This window comes from Ovis aries, chromosome 7 (assembly GCF_016772045.2).
Source record: "Ovis aries strain OAR_USU_Benz2616 breed Rambouillet chromosome 7, ARS-UI_Ramb_v3.0, whole genome shotgun sequence".
Taxonomy (NCBI): domain Eukaryota; kingdom Metazoa; phylum Chordata; class Mammalia; order Artiodactyla; family Bovidae; genus Ovis; species Ovis aries.
Window position 1 is genome coordinate 82,829,152 of NC_056060.1, and position 23,463 is coordinate 82,852,614.

Below are 23,463 nucleotides of genomic sequence, written 5' to 3' on the forward strand. Positions count from 1 at the left end.
CTTTGGGTTTCAGCCCAAGTTATACACAAGAATGCAAAGCATTTTCTCCCTAAGCCCTAGCACTCAGTTCTAAAATACACTGGACTCAACTTCAGACAACAGCCTCCTGAGTAACTTGAATGTCTGGACAGGCATTTTTGCTATGCTGCCAAGTGTACCTTAAAAAAACTCACATTCTGCAAAACCACACACTAAAATTAATGGGGCTATGGAAAAAATAGTGAGGGGCCAGCTTCTCAAAAATCTGTGGCCTTTTTTCATGAAAGCACTAAACAGTCATAATCTAATAGAGCATCACTGAGATGTCTCTGCCTGCATTTCCACCTGGCATCACCATCTGCAGGTCCTTTGCAGCTTAAACCTGGGACTTGCACTTCCTTCAAGATGTAGGTCCTTGATAGCATTTGGTTTTCATAGAGATCAGATGCATCACAATTGAAAAAAAAAAGATACAGGTTTTCCCAATTTTGCTTTTAAATGTCTTTGCAACTTCTTCAACTGCACTCTCAGCTTCCCCAGGTAGTTAAAATTAACAGACAGAGTAAATACTTTGAGGCCACTAAACAAGCCACTCTGTTTACATTTTCAGCTTTGTTCTTAAGGTCTTCATATATTGCTAAGAGTTCTCTATGCCCCTGACAGCTTCCAAATATTAACCGGTTGGGAAAAGCTGTTTTAAATAAACACACATTGTAGTAGGACAAATTGTACCTTTCTTGGCATCTTGGATTTGTTTCATAATCTCCTCTCTTTCTGCTTGCTCAGTGGCTGTGGTGACACGGAATGATCCTTCTCTCGTGAAAGTGGTCCGACTGGCGTCGAAAGTAGCAGTCACTCCACATTCCTTCTCCCGCTTCTGCTTACGTTCTAAACAGGCTGCAAAGGCACAGCCTACAGCGTGGCTCAGTCTTTCACCCTGTACATAACAGAAGGTTTAAAAAACGTTTTCAGAGTTATGGTGTCAACAACTACACATTAGCTGGACCACAAACAAGTCTGTTTTTACACAGGCAAAATGTTAGGAACTCCAGCTTATTAGATTTTAGTGTATTAATATGCCAAATTAATCTAAATGAATAATACCTTACGAATGCTATGACCCTCTACTGCAGCAGGCACCGGGTAAAGTGGCCATCAGTAACCTGGGCCCTGTCAGCAGCCACTGACATTTTCTTATTAGTCATAGTCAGGTCCCTCTGTCACTTGTGTTGGCTCTGGCCATCAGCTGAGAAGACACTGGTCAAAGTTCCAGGCCCTAAGTCTTGACACCCAAACCTCTACTTGCCATGTAGGGGAATAATAGGAATATTTACCACACATTTCTAAGCAACAACTGGAAATACAGGGCAAATTTCAGAGCTTAAATTTACTGCCAACATGTCTAGGAACAAAAGGCACAGACTTAAAACTTCAGATAAATACATCTCCAGCGACGAGAAGGAATCAGGCCCAGGAAAGCTGAGCCTTCTCAGTCTCCCTTTCTGAATGCTCTTCTTCTGCCCCGTTGGGCCCTCAGTGCTTACAGGCTCTCTCCCATACCGCCCCTATTTTTATTCAACTCTCTCAAACCCCAACTCTACTTCCCAACCACACACAGGCAAAAATAAAACCATGTTTTCAGCCACATTTTCAACTTGTAAAGGAATTAAACAGATAAACCTGAATTTTTGGTGTGTGGGAGGAGAGGAAGGTTTGTGTAAACTAAATATTGTTTTAAAGATGCACTGGATTATCTAGAGTAAATTTAATAAATTCAATGGATTCTTTTTTTTTTTTAAATTAGGGTTATCGGTATTTTAAACACTACCCCTAATTGTGGAATAAAAGGGTAACAGGTGATACAATAACTGCCGGCATCTTGTAACAGTGAGGAGAGATATCTGAGAACAGGGGGCCTTTTGTGGAATTTCCAAGATCATACCGTGTAAGCAGCTGCTCCTACATATGGCTCTGAGTATGTAATTTCACTGCATTTTATATGCCAGTATCAGATACCACAAGGAGAGGTAAACGTCTGAGACACTTTTGTCCCCAGGATTTCACATGATGGTGAACTGTAAAGTCTCATTTATAGACTGACAGACTCATTCTTTGTGAATCCACATGAGTTTCCATGTAACTACTTAGTACCCATGATAAATGGGTAGGCATGGAAGCATGAAATAGGAGAGAGAGCAGAAAGAATTTTAGAACCCATCTGCATTTGAGCACAGCTCTAGTACAAGGACAGAGCTATAGGCCAAAGAAGCTTACTGTTTCTGCTAGGCCTTATGGCAGAAGTTCCTGAAGACAGACTTGCCCTCAAGCTCCATCCCAGACTCACTGAGTAAAAAAACTCTGGGGTGGGGCCCAGCCATCTAATTTAATGAGCTCTCCAGGTGATTCTGATACAGAAGAACCACTGTTTTATACCAGAGTAAAACAGCCTGAGGGCTATGATTTGACAACAGAATGGTTTTAAAATATAGCAAAACTCTTTGGATTTTACAAGTGTAGTGATAGCAAAATACACTGCTTTATGACTTACGGTCTGAGAGAAAGGAAGAAAGTGTAGTTTAGTTACTTCAACCCATTTTCGAAGCACTTGTGTCAAATCGAGGAGGAGCAGCTTTAACAGTATCAGCTACCATTTTGGAGCAGTTAGCACGAGCCAGGTCCTATGCTAAGAGTGCTTACACTTGGTACCTAATTTAGCCTTCACAGCTGTTATCTCCATCTTATAGAAGCGGATACCAAGACTTAGAAAATGTTAAATAACCTGCTCAAATCCCACGGCTAGTAAGAACCAGAAACAGGACTGGAACCTATATTTGATCCAGAGCCTGAGTTTCTAATACTTGTTTTCACAACTGCTTTTTAAAAAGCTTTTGGTCAATATTAGAATATGACCACAACTTCCCTTCCAGGTTAAACCTTGGCAAGAGTTCACTGAGTTGTAGCCTTAATGAATAGCTACCCTGCCTTATTCTGTCTGGACTTTCAAAAACTCAGAAATTACATACTCAATGCTATACTATAATTAAGATCATCATCACCTAAGACACTCGTTTTTTGTATCAGAATTTTGGGTAATTTAGATGAAAGATGACAAACTTGATTATTCTCTACTTTTAAACAAAACCAAAAATTTCTACTATGTAACAACTTCTAGCACAGCTCACTGTACCATAATTTAGTATTTCTATTTTTTTAAATTAAAAATATACTTCAAACTCAGTTCTTGTGGTAGAGTCTTTTTGCAAATGAATTCGTAAGCACTTTTCAAATACCAGGATTTTCTACCCAGACAAATTTAGCAAATACATGTGAGGATCTTGAAAACAGCTCTAATAATGAAAAGTTTTCTATAAAGTTTAGCAGCCACCATCACCAGAGCACTTTTACTTTCCTTTAATGATCTTGGATCTCAGCCAATCATCTTGTTCTGTGAGTGGTAGGGGTACACCAAGAGTGTGAACTACTTGAATAAAAGGAGTGAAAGCAGGCTCGTTTAGGCACTTACAAGTTCTGTAACAGCATATACTTGTTAAAAATGTAGTGGAAACTGGCTGAGCCAACCCGGAAGAAGCTTGGTGACTGTGGCTAGTCATGATGCAATTCAGGCTGCTGGACTCACCGTGTCCTTGACGGCCATGAAGCAGTGACAGATCCAGCGCCGAGTTGTGCCGTCGCGACATATGTAAGAGAAGGCCCTGTCAAAGTTCCGATCTGGGGCACAGAAAGAAACTTTTTCTATTGTCTGGTCAACTATGAGGTCCTAGAAAAAGGGAAACACAAAGGAACAGTGGACCTAAGAGGTCAATCAAGTTTCTCAGAAGAAACACAGGATGTTCATTTCACAACACAGAATCCCTACATCTAATGCATCAGGCCTGCGGAAAAGCTTAATCTGAGCCAGAAGTTGGAAAACTAAGGATCTGACCTAGAAGAGATCCCCAGAGGCACTCTCCACAGATGTTTCTTTCCCTCACCTCATCTTCATGTTCTATAATACACATGCTTGCTGATTCTAGTTTTATGATGGTAAACTCCATGTTCAATTTTACAGTATATGTCAAACAATAAGTTTAATCCAATCCCCATATAACTTACATTCAATAACATAATTTCCAGAACAATTATATGTATTTATTAACTTATCATTTAATTTTGAATACCACTAAATGGCACAGTATATATATAATGTAAACATCACAGAAAATGTTTTTTTAAAATACTGAGGCTCTTTGGTGCTTCTGTGTGATATTCCAAGGGCCTAAAATCCCTAGATGCTGAGGTGGTAGCTGGAAGTGCTAAAGCATACAAACAAAATGACTTTTACAAAGCATGAGAATTCCTGTTGCTCCACAAACAAACTTGCCAATCGTTTAAAAGTTCTGCAATTCTGTTGGCTCATTCTAATTTTATTTTGCATAACCTTGATTACTATGCATTTCCTCTTCAGTATCTCCTGCTATGCAGCAGTTACTGATACAGTTTAATCAGGAGCCCTTTATCAATCATTTGCATTTTTGCAACAATTCTTCTCTGCCCATGATGGGTACCGCGGTAACAAGTCATCCATTCCTATTATTCACTGTGGGGAGAATTAATTAATTCCAGTGCTACAAGTAACCACCAGGGGGCAACATCACTTTCTAGTAATAACTATTGTGTACAGCAATTAAAGATATAGCCTCCATATACAACAAATTTCATCCAAAGCATGAATGAAAACTACACAAGTTCTTAAAAATAAGCTAATTAAAATAATAGTTGTTTCCAACTGAAATGTACATTTAAGACCACCAGTTCTCTTAAAAAAAACAAAAAAACAGTCAAAAGAATTAAAATGTAGCTAAATTATATCACTTAAAGTATATCAGGTAAGCTACCCATGAAAACTGTTCTTTGCTTGCTAGGCTTTCTTCTCCTTCAGGTGACATCTGAGTTTTTGCTTTTTTAAAACTGCCTTCTGTTAAAATTTTTCCAGATTTTAGGTCTCTCAGAAAGTTTTAATTAATGATTAAATGTATGTGTATAAGCAACACCTTATGCTCCCTAAGGGCAGAGTCTATGTCTATTCTTATCTAGGTACTTGGGATCATTTTTTTCTAATGCAAAATGCTATGTATATTTAAGATATTGTGTGGACCCTTAAATAATTGTTAACTCATATGAGCAATTTACTAGTCCTTAAGATTTCACTTAAATTGAGTCTTCAGTTAAATAGTAGGTTAATGAGTTCAAATATAACTTACTAAAAATAGTGTTTTATTAAGGAAAAAGAAGAAAATTTAGATGTGGTCTATTTTTTTTTTAAACAGTGGCAAAAGGCCCATAATATTTTACATCAAATTTGTGGGGGTAAACTTTTTTTTAATGTGTCAGAACAAAAACAGAACTCAGATCTTAACATTAAATGCAAATATACTGTAAGCTAAACATGCTGTATCATGTAGAACAAAATGCTCAGAGAATTCTATTCTTCATAAGGTAAATGAGTAACTAAATTGGTTTTCTGAACATTAACCAGTCTCTCAGAAGATCGTACTTTGGACAAAGCGGAAGGATACAGAGTGACTACAACATCTTAATGGCATTATGTTTGATCATGGATATAAAAATACATATGAACAGTAACATTTAAGCTTATGAAAGTTTTACCTTAGTTTTTTCATCCACAACTCTGAGTCCATCTGCCGATACCCACAGGACTGCCTTAACAGCTTTCTTTCCAGTCTTTTAAGAGAAACCAAAAAAGAAGGGGGTGGGGGGAGAGACACACACATATATAATATTAAAAAAAAAAGGTCATATTCCATAGAAAACACTGACTTCTGCCTTCCATAAGTCACAAGTACAGATGGAGTCCAAGGTTCAGGAGGGGTGCCCAAAGCCAGATACTCAAATCAAACTGCAGAAACATTCAAGAAAAAACAAGCCAAAGCCATTATTTTAGAAACACAAAGCAAAACAATAAGGTAAAATTAAGTAAAGGGTCAGGAGGACAAACGGAATAAAAACCAAGATATCACATTCCGTAAAGGGCAAAGAATAAGTAGATTCTTCACCCATTTCAAAACTCAACCACGAAAATCAAGAGTTAGATAAATATTAAATACATAAGGAGTTACACCACAAGTAGCTTCTACGAGTATATTCAGAGTAGAAAGTAATAGGTAAGTCTAAATTGAGATGCTGACCATTCTACTATACTTTGACCCCAATGTGTATGGCAGTGCCCTTGGTCACCTGAAATTTTCATATTAAAAACCCAAGAAATCTTCATGATTCCTTTAGCAATCTTTTAAAAGCATTACTTATTCTCCCAGGATTAACACAGAACTGCTTTAGTTTTTAATTTGACATTAAATGCAGACAGACATTTTGGGGACATAGAAGGATTAAAAAACCTGGAAAAATATTGTCATTATAACATAAATTCCTTTTGCTGGCTGAGAAAAGGCTTTGGCACATGTCACATGAGAACAAGCTGATGAATGATTTCTCCTGTGATGGAATGAAAATGGGACAGGGGAGTTTGTAATAGCAATTTAGCAGCTTTCTTTCTTTTCACCTGCTCTAAGGATACAAACAAAATAAAAGCAAAGTGAAGGCTCAGAATAGGTATCAAAACATCATAAGAAAGTATAGATCAAAAGAAATCTGGTACTACTCTGGGAGGGACAAAGGAGGATAAAGAAATGTCTACCATTCTCCACTTTACATGTCCAAGCCCAGCACTCCTCAATAAAGCACAGCTTCATTTAAGTGAAATGTGTAATCCACTCTGGGCTCCATCTCCACCATCACCTCAAATCTGATGAGAGCCTATACCAGGCAATAGAAATACTTGAGTTCACAGTCCATTGAAAGGTGACACTCAGATAAAAAATAAATAATACAGTAGTAAGTGCTACAGCTTCCCTGGTGGCTCAGACAGTAGAAAATCTGCCTGCAATGCAGAAGACCTGGGCTCAGTCCCTGGGTTGGAAAGATGCCCTGGAGAAGGGAATGGCTACCCACTCCAGTATTCTTGCCTGGGAAATCTCAAGGACAAAGGAGCCTGGTGGGCTATAGTCCATGAGGCCACAAAGAGTCAGACACTACTAAGTGATTAATGCTTTCAAGTGCTAGTAGAGCTGAAAACAGTTTGTAACAATGTCAGAAACAAGGCATGGTCAAATCTATTTGTGGAATTAGGGGAAGGCTTTTTAAAATTGAAGACTGAATTGGGTACTAAAATAATTTTTCTAGATGCCCCAGGTAGGGGTGGGAATGCAGGGAAGTAATAGAGGTAGTAGATATCCCAGGCAGAAGAAACAGCAGTACAGGATATGGAAGCAAACAACAGAGCAAATCTGGGCCCTATAAATATTTCAGTGGGGCCTGAAAGTGGGGAGGCACAGTGGGATATAAAGAGCAGGAAAGACCTAGACATGGAGGACTGTGTATGCCTGCTAAAGAATTCTATCTTAATTCTATGAGCAATTAGGAGCTTCTAAAAGAATTTTGAACATGATTAAACAGATTTGCATTTTTAAAGTATCACTTTGGCAGCACTGTAGAGGAGTTGGAAACAGACTGATAGGAGGCAGAAATACCACAACAAGATTCCAGGTGAGAGAAAATGAGGGTTGAGCTCTCTTGGGTGAGATACAGGGCTGGAGATGAGAAGTCTGAAATGGTGAATCTAAGAGAAATGTTGAAGACCCCTCTCTGGTTCCTGGCTTGGTTAACTGGGTGGAGAGGGTACCACAAACTAAGAAAACAGAAAGAGATGCAGAAGCAAGTTTGAGAGGGGGAGACTAGGATTCCAGTTTTAGACAAGCAATGTTTGAGATGTGTGTGCAACATCCAGGCAATTGGATATACAGATCTAAATTCAGTAGAGAACTCTTAAGATGGAATTTTAGTTTTGGGAAACATCAATTGTGGGAGCAATATGAGGGCCAAGGACAGGAGAGAGTATCAATAATTAAGGAACTGGGAGACAAGTAATGAAATATCAGAAAAGGAATAGTGAGGAGAATGAAGAGAGATTAGCATCACTGAAACCAACGGAGAGGAGTTTCAAGAAGTAATACGTGGTCCAAAATGCCAAATGTTGTAAAATGACCCAGTGGGGAAAGATGCGGGAACATCTACTGGACGCAGCGGTGAGTAAGACACCATGCGCCGACAGAGGCTGAGGCGGCCGGTTATCTTTACCCGTCAGATTGGCTAGGTTATGGTCGCCCAGTTGTTTGATCAAACACTAGCCTACATGTTGCTACAGAGGTATTTTGCAGATGTGATTAACATTTACAATCAACTAACTTTAGGTAAGGACTTCCCAGGTGGCTCAGTGGTTAAGGTTTGACCCCTGGGTCAGGAAGATCCCCTGGAGAAGGAAATGGCAATCCACTCCAGGATTCTTGCCTAGAAAATCCCATGGACAGAGGAGCCTGGTAGGCTATAGTCCATGGGGTCGCAAAGAGTCAGACATGACTGAGCGACTTCACTTTTCCTTTCCCTAGTGACTGAAGAACAGCAGCAACTTTAGGTAAAGGCAATAACCCTACCCTTGATAATATGGGTGGGCCTCATTCAGCCAGCTGAAGCCCTTAAGGGTAAAAACTGAGGTTTCCCTGAGAAGAAATTCTGCCTGAATTTCCAGCCTACTGGTCTGTGTGTGTACACACAAAGACAGACAGACAGACAGAGAGAGGAGGGAGGGAGGGAGAGAAACAGACGGTGGTTCTGTTTCTCTGGAGGATCTAATAAAGTGGAAGTCAGACTAGAATGGGTTGAGAAGTAAATGAAAGGCAAGAAGAGTCTACATATATTAAATACTTTCTTTAAAAAAGCTTTCCTACAAAAAAGAGCTGTACAGCAACGGAGGACAGGTAGAGTATCAAGGGAGGTCCTTTAAAAACTGTGGTAAACTAACGTGCCTTACTAGAAATAGAATGGATTTTGGAGTAAGACAGATACAAGTCTGAATTCAATACCACTATTCATAAGCTAAGGAAGTTACAGAGTCCTCTGAGTTTCTACTTCCACATCTGTAAAGGATCTGTGGGGTTGGTAAAAGGACCAGAGTTATATAAAGCACCTGGAATTTAAAGAGGGCAATAAACAATTAGTGTTTGTTTATCGTTACATTAATAAACTTAAAAATTTCTCCCAACAACAAAGCTTCTTGAAAGAGTAAGACACACTTTCAACAACGACAACAAATAATGCTTATTTGCTGAATGACAAAAGGCAGTGGAAAGATGGAGATTAAAGCCCCAAGAAAAAAGTAATGCAGAGAACGAAGTCATCAAGGAGGCGAAATAGGAGGAAGCCAGAATACAAATTTTAGATGGGAAGGGAAATGTCCCTTCCTTGAAACAGAGGGATGGAGTGAAGCCGAGTAGAAATGAAGACAGATTAGTAAAGGAGTGAGTGACAAGTTGAGGAAGTTTACTTCAAAGAGCCACAAATTCATCTGATCAGATGAGAAGATCTACTTTGCTAGGGAGAAAAAGGTAGGCAGATTTAAGAGTGTAAAGACTTAAACAGCAGTATTGGGGCAGTATAGTACAGCGACTGCACAAACTCTGGAACCAGGCTGTTGTCTGAGTGTGAATTCTGGTTCTGCCACTTATTACTATGACCAAAGGCAAATTACTTGACCTTTCTATGCTTCAGATTCCACATCTGCATGACGATGTTAATAATGTCACATACCTCATGGGATCATGACGAGGATTCAATAAACAAACAGATATACCCATCAACAACTGTAACTGCCCATATTTAACCAATGCTTAGGTAGAATAGCAAGAAGAGATAATAAAGCCTTCCTCAGCGATCAATGCAAAGAAACAGAGGAAAACAACAGAATGGGAAAGACTAGAAATCTCTTCAAGAAAATGAGAGATACCAAGGGAACATTTCATGCAAAGATGGGCTCGATAAAGGCCAGAAATGGTATGGACCTAACAGAAGCAGAAGATATTAAGAAGAGGTGGCAAGAATACACAGAAGAACTGTACAAAAAAGATCTTCATGACCCAGATAATCACGATGGTGTGATCACTCACCTAGAGCCAGACATCCTGGAATGTGAAGTCAAGTGGGCCTTAGAAAGCATCACTACGAATAAAGCTAGTGGAGGTGATGGCATTCCAGCTGAGCTATTTCAAATTCTGAAAGATGATGCTGTGAAAGTGCTGCACTCAATATGCCAGCAAATTTGGAAAACTCAGCAGTGGCCACAGGACTGGAAAAGGTCAGTTTTCATTCCAATCCCAAAGAAAGGCAATGCCAAAGAATGGCAATGCCAAAGAATGCTCAAACTACTGCACAACTGCACTCATCTCACATGCTAGTAAAGTAATGCTCAAAATTCTCCAAGCCAGGCTTCAGCAATACGTGAACCGTGAACTCCCTGATGTTCAAGCTGGCTTTAGAAAAGGCAGAGAAACCAGAGATCAAATTGCCAGCATCCACTGGATCATGGAAAAACCAAGAGAGTTCCAGAAAAACATCTATTTCTGCTTTATTGACTATGCCAAAGCCTTTGACGGTGTGGATCACAAGAAACTGTAGAAAATTCTGAAAGAGATGGGAATACCAGACCACCTGACCTGACCTGCCTCTTGAGAAATCTATATGCAGGTCAGGAAGCAACAGTTAGAACTGGACATGGAACAACAGACTGGTTTCAAATAGGAAAAGAAGTACATCAAGGCTGTATATTGTCACCCTGCTTATTTAACTTACATGCAGCGTACATCATGAGAAACGCTGGGCTGGAGGAAGCACAAGCTGGAATCAAGATTGCCAGGAGAAATATCAATAACCTCAGATATGCAGATGACACCACCCTTATGGCAGAAAGTGAAGAGGAACTAAAAAGCCTCTTGATGAAAGTGAAAGAGGAGAGAGAAAAAGTTAGATTAAGGCTCAAGATTCAGAAAACTAAGATCATGGCATCTGGTCCCATCACTTCATGGGAAATAGATGGGGAAGCAGTGGAAACAGTGTCAGATACTATTTTGGGGGGCTCCAAAATCACTGCAGATGGTGATTGCAGCCATGAAATTAAAAGATGCTTACTTCTTGGAAGGAAAGTTATAACCAACCTAGATAGCATATTAAAAAGCAGATATTACTTTGCCAACAAAGGTCTGTCTAGTCAAGGCTATGGTTTTTCCAGTGGTCATGTATGGATGTGAGAGTTGGACTGTGAAGAAAGCTGAGTGCCAAAGAATTGATGCTTTTGAACTGTGGAGTTGGAGAAGACTCTTGAGAGTCCCTTGGACTGCAAGGAGGTCCAAGAAGTCCATTCTGAAGGAGATCAGCCCTGGGATTTCTTTGGAAGGAATGATGCTAAAGCTGAAACTCCAGTACTGTGGCCACCTCATGTGAAGAGTTGACTCATTGGAAAAGACTCTCATGCTGGGAGGGATTGGGGGCAGGAAGAGAAGGGGATGGCAGATGATGAGATGGCTGGATGGTATCACCGACTCGATGGACGTGAGTTTGAGCTTTGAGTTTGAGTTTTGGACTCTGGGAGTTGGTGATGGACAGGCAGGCCTGGCATGCTGCGATTCATGGGGTCGCAAAGAGTCGGACAAGACTGAGCGACTGAACTGAACTAGGTAGTATTTAGTATTTTGCTGGAAGGTAAGCTTCATGAAGGCAAGGGTTTTTTTCATACTTATTATTCCCTGCTGTATCTTTAGAACTTAGAACAATGCCTGGTACGGAGCAGGAGTTTAAGAAATATTTGTTGAAGGAATAAATTTGCTAAATATCTGCTATAGGAAGAGAACACAGTTAAATCAGTGACATATAGGCTGCCAAATGGTACTGAGAATCCTGTGTCAGAAATCTGAACCTGCAATTTTATCACTACGTTCACTGTGCAACAGTAGCCTACAGCACAGCATCTGATGCAACAGACAGAACTACTTCAAGGCTGGGAGACTGAAAGTGGGAAAACTAAAAGATCATTTTAGAATGGGACTGCTCTCTATTTAGTCTCCTTATCATACACAAGGAAATATTTTTTTGGCCCAATTAGACTTTATGAAAATATCTCTGCTTTTTGAGGTGTGTCTTTAATCTTTATGGCGGTGTACTAAGAGTATCAGTGAAGCATTGTATCTGTCATATTTCACAGTTTCTGACTACTCTAAACAGGGGATGAAAACAGATAATATGAATTTTTCCACTTGTTCATACATTTGAGTGCCAGTTCTTGGATGCCAGTAGAGTTTGCCACATTACGATTACATCAATAAGGGACTGAGATATTAACAATCAAAGACACACCTGCAGCTGAAATTAAGTCTAAACTTCCTCTCACAAACCCTATAGGAGCAGTGCTTCTAAACTATCCGTCAGCTTTTTAGAGTTTTTCATTCTGGTAACATAAACTAAGATTCCTAATCACTTTTTAGAAAATGATGAAAGTCACAGAGAGATGGAAGTTTTCCTTTTGTTTGCCCTGAAACTGTCTACTTAAGCAAATTATCTTAGGAGATAAGGTTAAAGTTAGCTAACCACTGGACTAAAAAAAGAGATAACCCAGAATAAGTACGAAATGTAGAATACACATAATCTTAGTTACATACACAACCCGTAAAAAGACTACATAATACTTCAGACACTAGTAAAAATGTGACAGGGGTAATGTATATATGAGAATTAAGAATTATTCTATCACCATGGTTCCAGTGCTTTCTATTTTAATGATACTTTCAAGATAATAGGTAGAATTCACACTGACTAGCGTTAGTGCATAAAAAAAGACAATTTTATAACAAAGAGAAAACTGTTTATTATTCAAGGAAAGAAAATGGGTCTAATATGAACAAAACTTCAGTAACTGAGAATTTAAATTGGTGGAATCTAAGAAGGATCAGGCTATCCTATGAGTGAAAAATGTCAAATTAAGTATAATTTTCAAGTAACCACTCAACTCTCTAAATATCCAATTTAGAATTTTAAAAATAACATTTCCCTTCAGTTCAGTCACTCAGTCATGTCTGACTCTTTGCAACCCCATGAAGCACAGCACGCCCGGCCTCCCTGTCCATCACCAACTCCCAGAGTTCACTCAGACTCACGTCCATCGAGTCAGTAATGCCATCCAGCCATCTCATTCTTTGTCGTCCCCTTCTCCTCCTGCCCCCAATCCCTCCCAGCATCAAAGTCTTTTCCCTTAAACACCTTTTATTATGGGTAGATACAAACCAGTACAGAAATTAAGCAGACTCTGACACCAGAGAAAAGGACAGCAAGAAATCAGCTGATTACAAATTGCTAAGTCAGGAAACTTGTACTTGCAAGTAAGAGAAATGCACAAGTAATCTTAACATGAAAATACTAGTGAAGAAACAAACTGGTTGCAAAAATGACATGGATAAATGACATGCAAAAATAACTAAATAAGCTCAGTACACTATAAGATCATTTTCTCCTAAATATCAAAGCTACTCATAATAAAAAGCAATGAAATAACTAATTACAATAAAGAACTGCCCATCTACCTACTTATGTCCAGCTGCCTGTTGTTTTTTTTAAGTCAATACCACTTCAGAAAGTTTTTTTCAAGGATAGAGATCATAAGTTGGTAGGGTTCTCAGGATGTTGACAGATCCTTACAGTCACTCTTTTGTTATACATATTGTTGTTATTTGGGGAAGTACCTCAGATCTCCAGTTGGAGAATTAAGTTTCTAAACTGTTTAAATCACAGATTAGGAAACTTTCTGTGAAGGACCAGATACCAAATAACTACGGCTTTGCAGGCCATATAGTCTGTGTCAACTACTCAAGTCTGCCTTGCTGCACAAAAGCAGCCAGACAATATGTAAACAAATGGGCATGGATTTGCAACAATACAACTTTATAAAAGGGTTTTGGAAGGATAATTCATTATATTGAAATATTAGATCTGTTTAGAATTGCCCCTGAATTCTCTTTCTTTTCTATTTTTTAAAACAAATGCCCTTATATCCCACTAGTTTATTGTAGTATAATATTAATATTATATATATAAATTATTATATTAACTGAGACCTGAACTCAGGTGCAGTCCAACTCTAAAGTTCTGTGATTCCCAAAGCCAACAATGAGATAAGAACATGCAATTAATCAACATAAATAGAAGTAATATTGGGGGAAAAACAATTGTGCTGGGAATACGATAAGAACAAAAGGTGTTCTAATGTAAGCCAAAGCAAAGGAATGCTATAAAGACACACAGAAGCATAATTTGGCTTAGCTATGAAATGTTAAGAAGCAACAGCAGCAAACAAGACCAATCTGGGCAGGAAGATTAGAGCAAGTCACTCTTTCTGAGCAACAGTGATTTGCCATTCTACTGTGCAGAGCTCTTTCTGCTACACACCAAAGAGGTCTTCAAGGGTACCCAGTATGTAAAGAATCTCTGGTCAGTCTTTCTGCCACACCTACACACAGAGATAACCCAGTCATTATGGTGTAATAACATATTACCAGGCAACCATGGCACAGAGTGCCTTGTAATGAGTGAACAAGACGACTTCTTTTTAGAAAAAAATCTGAGAAGGGCCTTCAAATCTATTAGATGACATTTTAATTTCTGAACAGACTGTGTAATGAATAAATTTTGTCTTAAAATTCCAAGATACAGTATGTATCTTCAAAGGAAAGAGCAGTAAAGAAAAACACAACTTTCTATAGAATTTGAGACTGGTAGTATCTCCAATGGCTGCTTTATTAAAAATACAGTAACTTTTATCTTGTACTTTCCTAAGTGAGTAGGGCCTTTAAAGGCTTTCAGAAAAAAATAAGGATGATAACATGTCATGAACCAAACAACAAAACTGAGATTTTTTGAGGCAACTGAGCTCTTCCAGTATGCCGAATCATTTTTTGAGGGGAAGAAGGAACCTAGAACAGAAATTATTCTAATATTAAGTTCAAGCATATATAATAGAAGAAGTGGAAATTCCACAGGTACCTAAAATTCAACCAAATTCATTACATCTCTTCTCACAGTGAAAGACCCCCCACCACCGTGGTCGTCTTTACCATAAACTTAGGTCTTACCTTCTGTCTCCTTTCATATATACCTAGGGTGAATGAACGAATGATTTGGAGCAGGTTCTCTTCAGCCCAGTGGCTCTGTTAATGCTGCTCCTTCTATGTCTTTCTTCTCTTAGTTTAACTGGAACTCATAGTCTTCAGTCTCAACCTTAAGTATCATCTCCTCTCAGAAGCCTTAAACACAATGGCTTGTATTCATTCTCCCTCTCTGCTCCAGCAGTACTTGTTATTGTTACACAGTTCGCTAACTTTTTTTTTTTAACCTGTCTGGTTTTACTACAGGTGAACTTGCAAGCAGTGCATCTTTCATTCACTAAGTCAGACATTTTGGAGTAGCCATTATGGACCACATACTATTCTAGGCATTAAAGATTCAGCAGTGAACAAAAGAGGTCTGTCCACAGAAAGCTTATGTTTTAGTGAGGAAGGACTAAAAAACCAAATTAGTAAAATGCATGAGTCTGAGTAAGCTCTGGGAGCTGGTGATGGACAGGGAAGGCTGGTGTGCTGTAGTCCATGGGGTCGCAAAGAGTCGGCACGACTGAGCAACTGAGCTGAACTGATGCTACAACAGATGGTGATAACTTCTATCAGAGGAAAATAAAACTAGGAAGGGGGACAGTGAGTGTTTATATATGGAAGAAGGTGGTATTTGAAATTTAAAATAAGGTTCTCTCAGTGACTGCCTCAATGAAAATGGGGCTTTTAAGCAAAGAGTGGGAAGAGATGAGGAAGTGAGCCACACATATCTGGATGATGAGTGTTCCAGATTAGAGGTTACAGCAAGTGCAAAGGTCCTGAAGTGGAAGTATACCTGGTATGCTCAAGGAAGAGCAGGGAGGCTAGTATGGCTGAAATATAGGAAGCAAGAATAGAAGAAGACAGGAAAAGGGACAGAGGGGACTCATGGACAATGGCCCACTAGGCCCAGAAGACTTCGGTTTTTACTCTGCGTAGGTCAGGAAGCTACTGGAGGACCAAGCACCGTAGGGAAACAATCAGATCTATCTTAAAAAGATCACTCAGACTGATATCTTGAGAACAGATGACAGAGGGATAATGATGAAAGCAGACTGAGTAGAACATTAATGCAATGATTCAGGTGAGTAGAGGAGCTGGCATGGACCAGGGTAGTGGTGGAGGTAGTCAGACAGGAACTGCTGACAGGATGATATAAGGCAAAAGAGAAAGAAGTCAAGATCAGATCCAGGATTTGTGGCTAAAGCACAGGGACTGGGATGGGAAAGACTAGGGAAGAGTAGTCTGGGGGAGAGTTTTAGAATTTGGTTTGTGACACATTAATGTGAAATGCCTTAGGGTGAAATGTTTGATGCTAATGATACTGACACTTGTTCATACAGCAAGCTATTCTGTACCCTTTGCTTGCATTTCCTAAGTTAATCTTCAGAACAATCACATGAAGTTGGAATTAGTATTATCCCTTTATTTTTTTTGTAATAGATGGGGAAGCTGAGGTACAAAATGGTTAAAAACATCTCCCAAGGTCACAAAACTAATAAGCAGCTGAGCCAGGATTAAATAAACACATGTACATCACCAGATGGCCAACACCGAAATCAGACTGATTATATTCTTTGTAGCCAAAGATGGAGAAGCTCTATACAGTCAGCAAAAACAAGACCAGGAGCTGTCTGTAGCTCAGATCATGAACTCCTTAGTGCCAAATTCAGACTTACATTGAAGAAAGTAGGGAAAAACACTAGACCATTCAGGTGTAACCTAAATAAAATCCCTTATGATTATACAGTGGAAGTGAGAAATAGATTTAAGGGACTAGATCTGATAGATAGAGTGCCTGATGAACTACGGACGGAGGTTCATGACACTGTACAGGAGATAGGGATCAAGACCATCCCCATGGAAAAGGAATGTAAAAAAGGAAAATGGCTGTCTGGGGAGGCCTTACAAATAGCTATGAAAAGAAGAGAAGTGAAAAGCAAAGGAGAAAAGGAAAGATATAAGCATCTGAATGCAGAGTTCTAAAGAATAGCCAGGAGAGACAAGAAAGCCTTCCTCAGAGATCAATGCAAAGAAACAGAGGAAAACAACAGAATGGGAAAGACTAGAGATCTCTTCAAGAAAATGAGAGATACCAAGGGAACATTTCATGCAAAGATGGGCTCGATAAAGGCCAGAAATGGTATGGACCTAACAGAAGCAGAAGATATTAAGAAGAGGTGGCAAGAATACACAGAAGAACTGTACAAAAAAGATCTTCACGACCCAGATAATCACGATGGTGTGATCACTCACCTAGAGCCAGACATCCTGGAATGTGAAGTCAAGTGGGCCTTAGAAAGCATCACTACGAATAAAGCTAGTGGAGGTGATGGCATTCCAGCTGAGCTATTTCAAATTCTGAAAGATGATGCTGTGAAAGTGCTGCACTCAATATGCCAGCAAATTTGGAAAACTCAGCAGTGGCCACAGGACTGGAAAAGGTCAGTTTTCATTCCAATCCCAAAGAAAGGCAATGCCAAAGAATGGCAATGCCAAAGAATGCTCAAACTACTGCACAACTGCACTCATCTCACATGCTAGTAAAGTAATGCTCAAAATTCTCCAAGCCAGGCTTCAGCAATACGTGAACCGTGAACTCCCTGATGTTCAAGCTGGCTTTAGAAAAGGCAGAGAAACCAGAGATCAAATTGCCAGCATCCACTGGATCATGGAAAAACCAAGAGAGTTCCAGAAAAACATCTATTTCTGCTTTATTGACTATGCCAAAGCCTTTGATGGTGTGGATCACAAGAAACTGTAGAAAATTCTGAAAGAGATGGGAATACAGACCACCTGACCTGCCTCTTGAGAAATCTGTATGCAGGTCAGGAAGCAACAGTTAGAACTGGACATGGAACAACAGACTGGTTTCAAATAGGAAAAGAAGTACATCAAGGCTGTATATTGTCACCCTGCTTATTTAACTTACATGCAGCGTACATCATGAGAAACGCTGGGCTGGAGGAAGCACAAGCTGGAATCAAGATTGCCGGAAGAAATATCAATAACCTCAGATATGCAGATGACACCACCCTTATGGCAGAAAGTGAAGAGGAACTAAAAAGCCTCTTGATGAAAGTGAAAGAGGAGAGCGAAAAAGTTAGATTAAGGCTCAAGATTCAGAAAACTAAGATCATGGCATCTGGTCCCATCACTTCATGGGAAATAGATGGGGAAGCAGTGGAAACAGTGTCAGATACTATTTTGGGGGGCTCCAAAATCACTGCAGATGGTGATTGCAGCCATGAGATTAAAGGACGCTTACTCCTTGGAAGAAAAGTTATGACCACCTAGACAGCCTATTAAAAAGCAGAGATATTACTTTGCCAACAAAGGTCCGTCTAGTCAAGGCTATGGTTTTTCCAGTGGTCATGTATGGATGTGAGAGTTGGACTGTGAAGAAAGCTGAGTGCCAAAGAATTGATGCTTTTTAACTGTGGTGTTGGAGAAGACTCTTGAGAGTCCCTTGGATTGCAAGGAGACCCAACCAGTCCATCCTAAAGGAGATCAGTCCTGGGTGTTCATTGGAAGGACTGATGCTAAAGCTGAAACTCTAATACTTTGGCCACCTCATGTGAAGAGCTGACTCACTGGAAGAGACCCTGATGGTGGGAGAGACTGGGGGCAGGAGGAGAAGGGGACAACAGAGGATGAGATGGCTGGACGGCATCACCAACTCGATGGACATGAGTTTGAGTGGACTCTGGGAGTTGGTGATAGACTCCTGGCGTGCTGTGATTCATGGGGTCGCAAAGAGTCGGACATGACTGAGGTACTGAAGTGAACTGAACTGAATTCAGATCCCCAGTCTGTCCTTGACCCCTATCCTATACTGTTTCTAAGATGGAAATACCACTCTGGAATTTATGGGAGATGTCCGGAGATAGAAACTTCAAAATCATAAGCATAGAGATGGTATTTAAATCCACGACACTGGATGAGCTCACCAAGGGACAAGCACAGGTAGAGAAGAATCCACAGACTGAGAAGCAGGCAGCAATATAATGGAAAATGAAGACAGCATGACCCCTTAACTCCAAACAAATAGTGTTTTCAAGGAGTGGGAGGGATGGGCTATGTCAAATGCTGTTGATAGGTTGAGTAAATAGAACCACTGGAATAATAATACAGATGACTGGACAAGTGATGAGGGTAAAAGTCTGATAGAGTGTTCAAGAGAGGAAAGGAGAGCAGAAACTGAAGGCACCAAGAAGAAACCTCCGTTTAAAAAGAAAGTTTCTTTTCATGCTAGTGGACAATCCACTAGAGAAAGAAAACTGATTATGGAGGATGAGGGATAGCGATACTGAAGTAAGTAAAGGCTGGAATAAGAATTTTGTGGAGGAGCTGCCCTCAGCTAGGAACACAGACAGCTTATCCCTTGAATAGGAGGGAAAATGGAATATATATGCACAGATGCATGTAGGTAAGGAGATGCGGTATTGTGTCTGAGAGTTCTCTTCCAGCTGATTCTATTTGTTCAGTGAAGTAGGAAGCAAGGTCACCAACTGAAAGAGAGAACAGAGTAAGAAATTCTGGAGATTTAAGGAAAAGGAAGGGATAGCCAAATAGTCATCTGAAAGTGAGAATAAGCTGGACTAAATAAATGGGACCATCTTGCTCATCATTGATCTGGATAGCCTAGTACAGTTCCTAGTATGTTTTAGACACTAACTGTGACTTGAGGCTTGAGAACCACTGACTCTTTATGAATAAAAATTAAAAAAAAAACAACTTCAAAGGTTAATGAGTTGTTGTTTTTTTTTTTTAGTCTAGAAAAGATCAGTGGCCAGGGCATTTGACATGTTACATGTTGATCATGTTACAGGAAATACTGAAACCAAGGATCAATGGAAATATTCTAACGACTCCTGGGATTGTCTTTTTTATTTTTCCTTCTTTAGAAATCTGTTATATTACACCTCAAAAACAAACCCTAAAATGTGCATCTAATAAGATATGAGAGAAGGTAAATTTTATAGAAGAAAGGGCGTGGGAATTTAAAAAGCAGAAAGGAAGAAAAGGAAAGAGGCAGCAGATACTCCCTCACTTGTAGAGGAAAGGACCCAGAGTGGTCTAAGTACAATCTGCCATTAAGGAGAAAACACAGGAAATCGAAATAGAATGTAGATGTGAGCACACTGACTTAACGTGGTCATGAATACTATTTAAATGTTTTACTCTTGAGAATTAGTTGCAACCAATATAACCATGTGCTACTTTTCAACTATGTATTCTCTAAAACAACTATTTCTAATAATGTCATTTAACAACTGTAACAGCATAAAAACTTGAAAAAATATATACGTGGCAGTACGTTAACAGTATCTGTTATAACAGATATTACAACAGTTTTGGTGATTTTTATACAGTTAGAAGTGGTTAACCCCCTCCCCCAAATTAAATAGCCCAGGGAGGAGTTCACAAACTCAAATCCCCACAGGGTTAAAAGCAGGTAACAAAATGAGTGAAGCAGACGGTGAGGACAACAGGGAGCTACAGGGATGTGGCAACAGGCAACCAAAGGGCATAACCGCTACTCAGCTCCGCATACAAAGTTAACTGTTTTGCCAGATCTGCCATTCCTAAAATAGATATAATAGTTTCAATCTGAACGTTTTCAATGTTTGAAATACTGGCAACTAATTTAAATTTATGAACTGTGAGCAGGCCATACAATGTATGTTTTTTGGAAGCACTCAGGCCCTTGAGCAGTCTAGTGTCCCCTGCATCTGACATTTTTCCATTCACTGTAATGAAAGCCTCTTGAGGAAAGCAGAGACCAACACTGGGCAGGAGAAGGCATGTAGCACTATGTTTCAGAAAACCTTGGTTTCAGGGTAGGCACTACCATTTACTACTAGCTGGGTGACCTCTTTGAGCTTGTTTATTCATTTGTAAAATGTAGTTTCATCAACTATCATGTCTAATTCACTGAACTGTTTTGAGTAGCAAGTTAGAAAGTAGGTCAAAACACATCCCTAAGTATAAAGCTCTATAAAGTGGATGGCTGTGAGATACTAGAAAATATACAGTGGTATTTGCCCCTGGTTCCTGGCACAGAGCTCCTGAAATCCTTGAAATTCCCCAAGCAAGAACACAAAGAGCATCTCTTGTCCTGATATTTGTTCTCTGATCCCATCCTGACACAAGGCTCCTAAAACCCTTGTAAATTCCTAAGTGATAAGAACACTAGGAGCATCTTTTGTTCAATGATACAATCCTGGGTGGGCTCCTGGATAAGAACTTGTCACCAGAACCACCAAGCCATGATGAGAAGCCTAGGATTTTCAGTCTTTATTCCTCTATCCTCTAAAAAAGGAAGACGAGATGGAATTGGAATTAATAATCTATCATGTCTACACGAGGAAGCCACCACAAAATCCTAATAGTACAAGGTTCCGAGAGCTTCCAGGTTGGCAAACACATGCACATGGGGAAGGTGACATACTCCAGTTTCACAGGGACAGAAGCTCTTGCCCTTGGGGCACTCCCAGACTTTGCTGTAGGTATGTCTTCATTTGGCTCTTCATCGGTATCCTTTATCATGTCCTCTAATAAACTGGTAAATGTAACTGTTTCCTTGAGTTCTGTGAGCTGTTCTAGCAAATTAATGAAACCTGAGGAGGAGGTCATGGGAATCTCCAATTTGTAGTCAGAGACAGAAGGTATTACGAGTAACCTGGGGACCAACTACCTGCAATTGGCATCTGAAGTAGGTGGGACCAGTCTTATGAGATTGAATTCTTAAATCTGTGCGGTCTGACACTATCTCCAAGTAGACAGGGTAAGAACTGAGTTAAACTGTAGTGCCTCAGCTGGTGTCACAGATAATTGCTTGGTGTAGGGGAAAAAAAAATCTCTATACATTCGGTGACTAAAAGTAAAGTGTTTTGTGTCAGCAGTAAAGAGAGACACAGGAGAAAGACTAACAGGAGGCAGATTGAACTGAGTTTTTCTAATACAACGGCTTGAAAAAGAGACCTACCAGGGTGGCCTAAAAACATTTTATATCTTTATGTTCAGCGAGTTCCTCATAAAATGGTAATACAGATTTACTTAGCTCATGAGTTTCCTCAAATACATTAAAATTTTCAAATGTTAAGGGCCATGTAATTGCTTGCTAATATTAATAAAACATTTGTCGAGTACAGCCAAATACACTAGGAGCTGTATATAGTACTTTCTAAAGAGTTGAGAATATTCTTGGCTTTCTTAAAATAATGAGCAATTTAATGTAGCTAAGTTTGGAAAAAGATATTTCAGAGTCTTAGGTTTTTCCCCCCCTTCTAAGATGTATGTAATCTTACAATGGGTTAATAACACAGACCTGTAAGACACCCAGGTTTATCTGTTCCTCATTAATAAAGCTTCTGAAAGTACTGCTTCCATTAGATGGAGGAACAGGGAGGCCAGGCCCCCTACAGGAACAGGACAGAGTATTCAGGTCCAGGACAACTAAGGGAAAAGGAGCAGCAGTTCTCCTGGTCATCAGGGCTAATAATTCTTTCACCCATCTACTGTTATGCAAATATGTTTGGTGGAAACTCTTGATAACTGTTGGACCATTAAAACATACATAACATGAAGGCTAAGAAAGTGTCAAAATTTATGAGGAGCTGCACTAGATAAAAACTCCCTAACATACTGTTCTATGAGATTCTTCATTTTTAGCTTTCATCAAAACACAAATGACTGAGCAAACTCAACAAACCAAACCTCTTTCACCAGAGGACTTCTTGTAGATTAGTGTTGAAAGTGAGTTAAATGATGGCAACTTGAAAAGTATAAAAGGCTCCAAATTCAAGAAAAGTTTTCATCTATAAGTAAATTTCTGGAAAGATTATGGGTGATGCTTTCCCCCACCTTGGTTTCCAAACTCTTTGAATGAGTTAACTGTAATTTAAAAAACAAAAAACAAAAAACACAAAACTACATAAGAATAAACTGCCTGGCCATAAAAATAATTCTTCCCACAATAACGTAAAAATTCTGTATTATATCTCTATGAGATGGAGAGGATCACTAAACTTATCCTAGTAATTATTTCATGACATATGAACTCGAATCATTATGCTGTACACCTTAAACATACATTGGTGTATATCAATTATATCTCAATAATTCTAAGGGTCAGTTTGACAGAAAACAACAAAATTCTGTAAAGCAGTTATCTTTCAATTAAAAAATAAGTAAATTTTTTAAAAAAGAAAAAAGAATTCTAAGTGTCATATTTGTTCACATTATGGGACAGATTAGTATCTTTTAAGAAAATCTCACTAGTATGATTTAAACATCTCTAGATAAATAAAATGTTATTTGAACCACTGGAAAAGATTCTTTAAAGCTTTAATAATAAAGTAAATTGACCAGAGACAAAAATCCA

At 39.3% G+C, this 23,463-nt stretch overlaps 1 protein-coding gene across 50 annotated transcripts in view; it reads right to left on the reverse strand.

Annotated features, from left to right (window-relative positions):
• NUMB (NUMB endocytic adaptor protein) overlaps nt 1-23,463 on the reverse strand; it is a 170,623-nt gene that overhangs the window by 9,095 nt on the left and 138,065 nt on the right. For all 50 annotated transcript variants that reach the window (XM_060418288.1, XM_060418271.1, XM_060418284.1 and 47 more), the window contains 3 exons: nt 5,647-5,721; nt 3,617-3,757; nt 712-916 (listed from right to left, as the gene is read on the reverse strand). In XM_060418288.1, the coding sequence (XP_060274271.1) occupies nt 712-916; nt 3,617-3,757; nt 5,647-5,721 (421 nt within the window). The remainder of the gene's footprint in view (nt 1-711; nt 917-3,616; nt 3,758-5,646; nt 5,722-23,463) is intronic.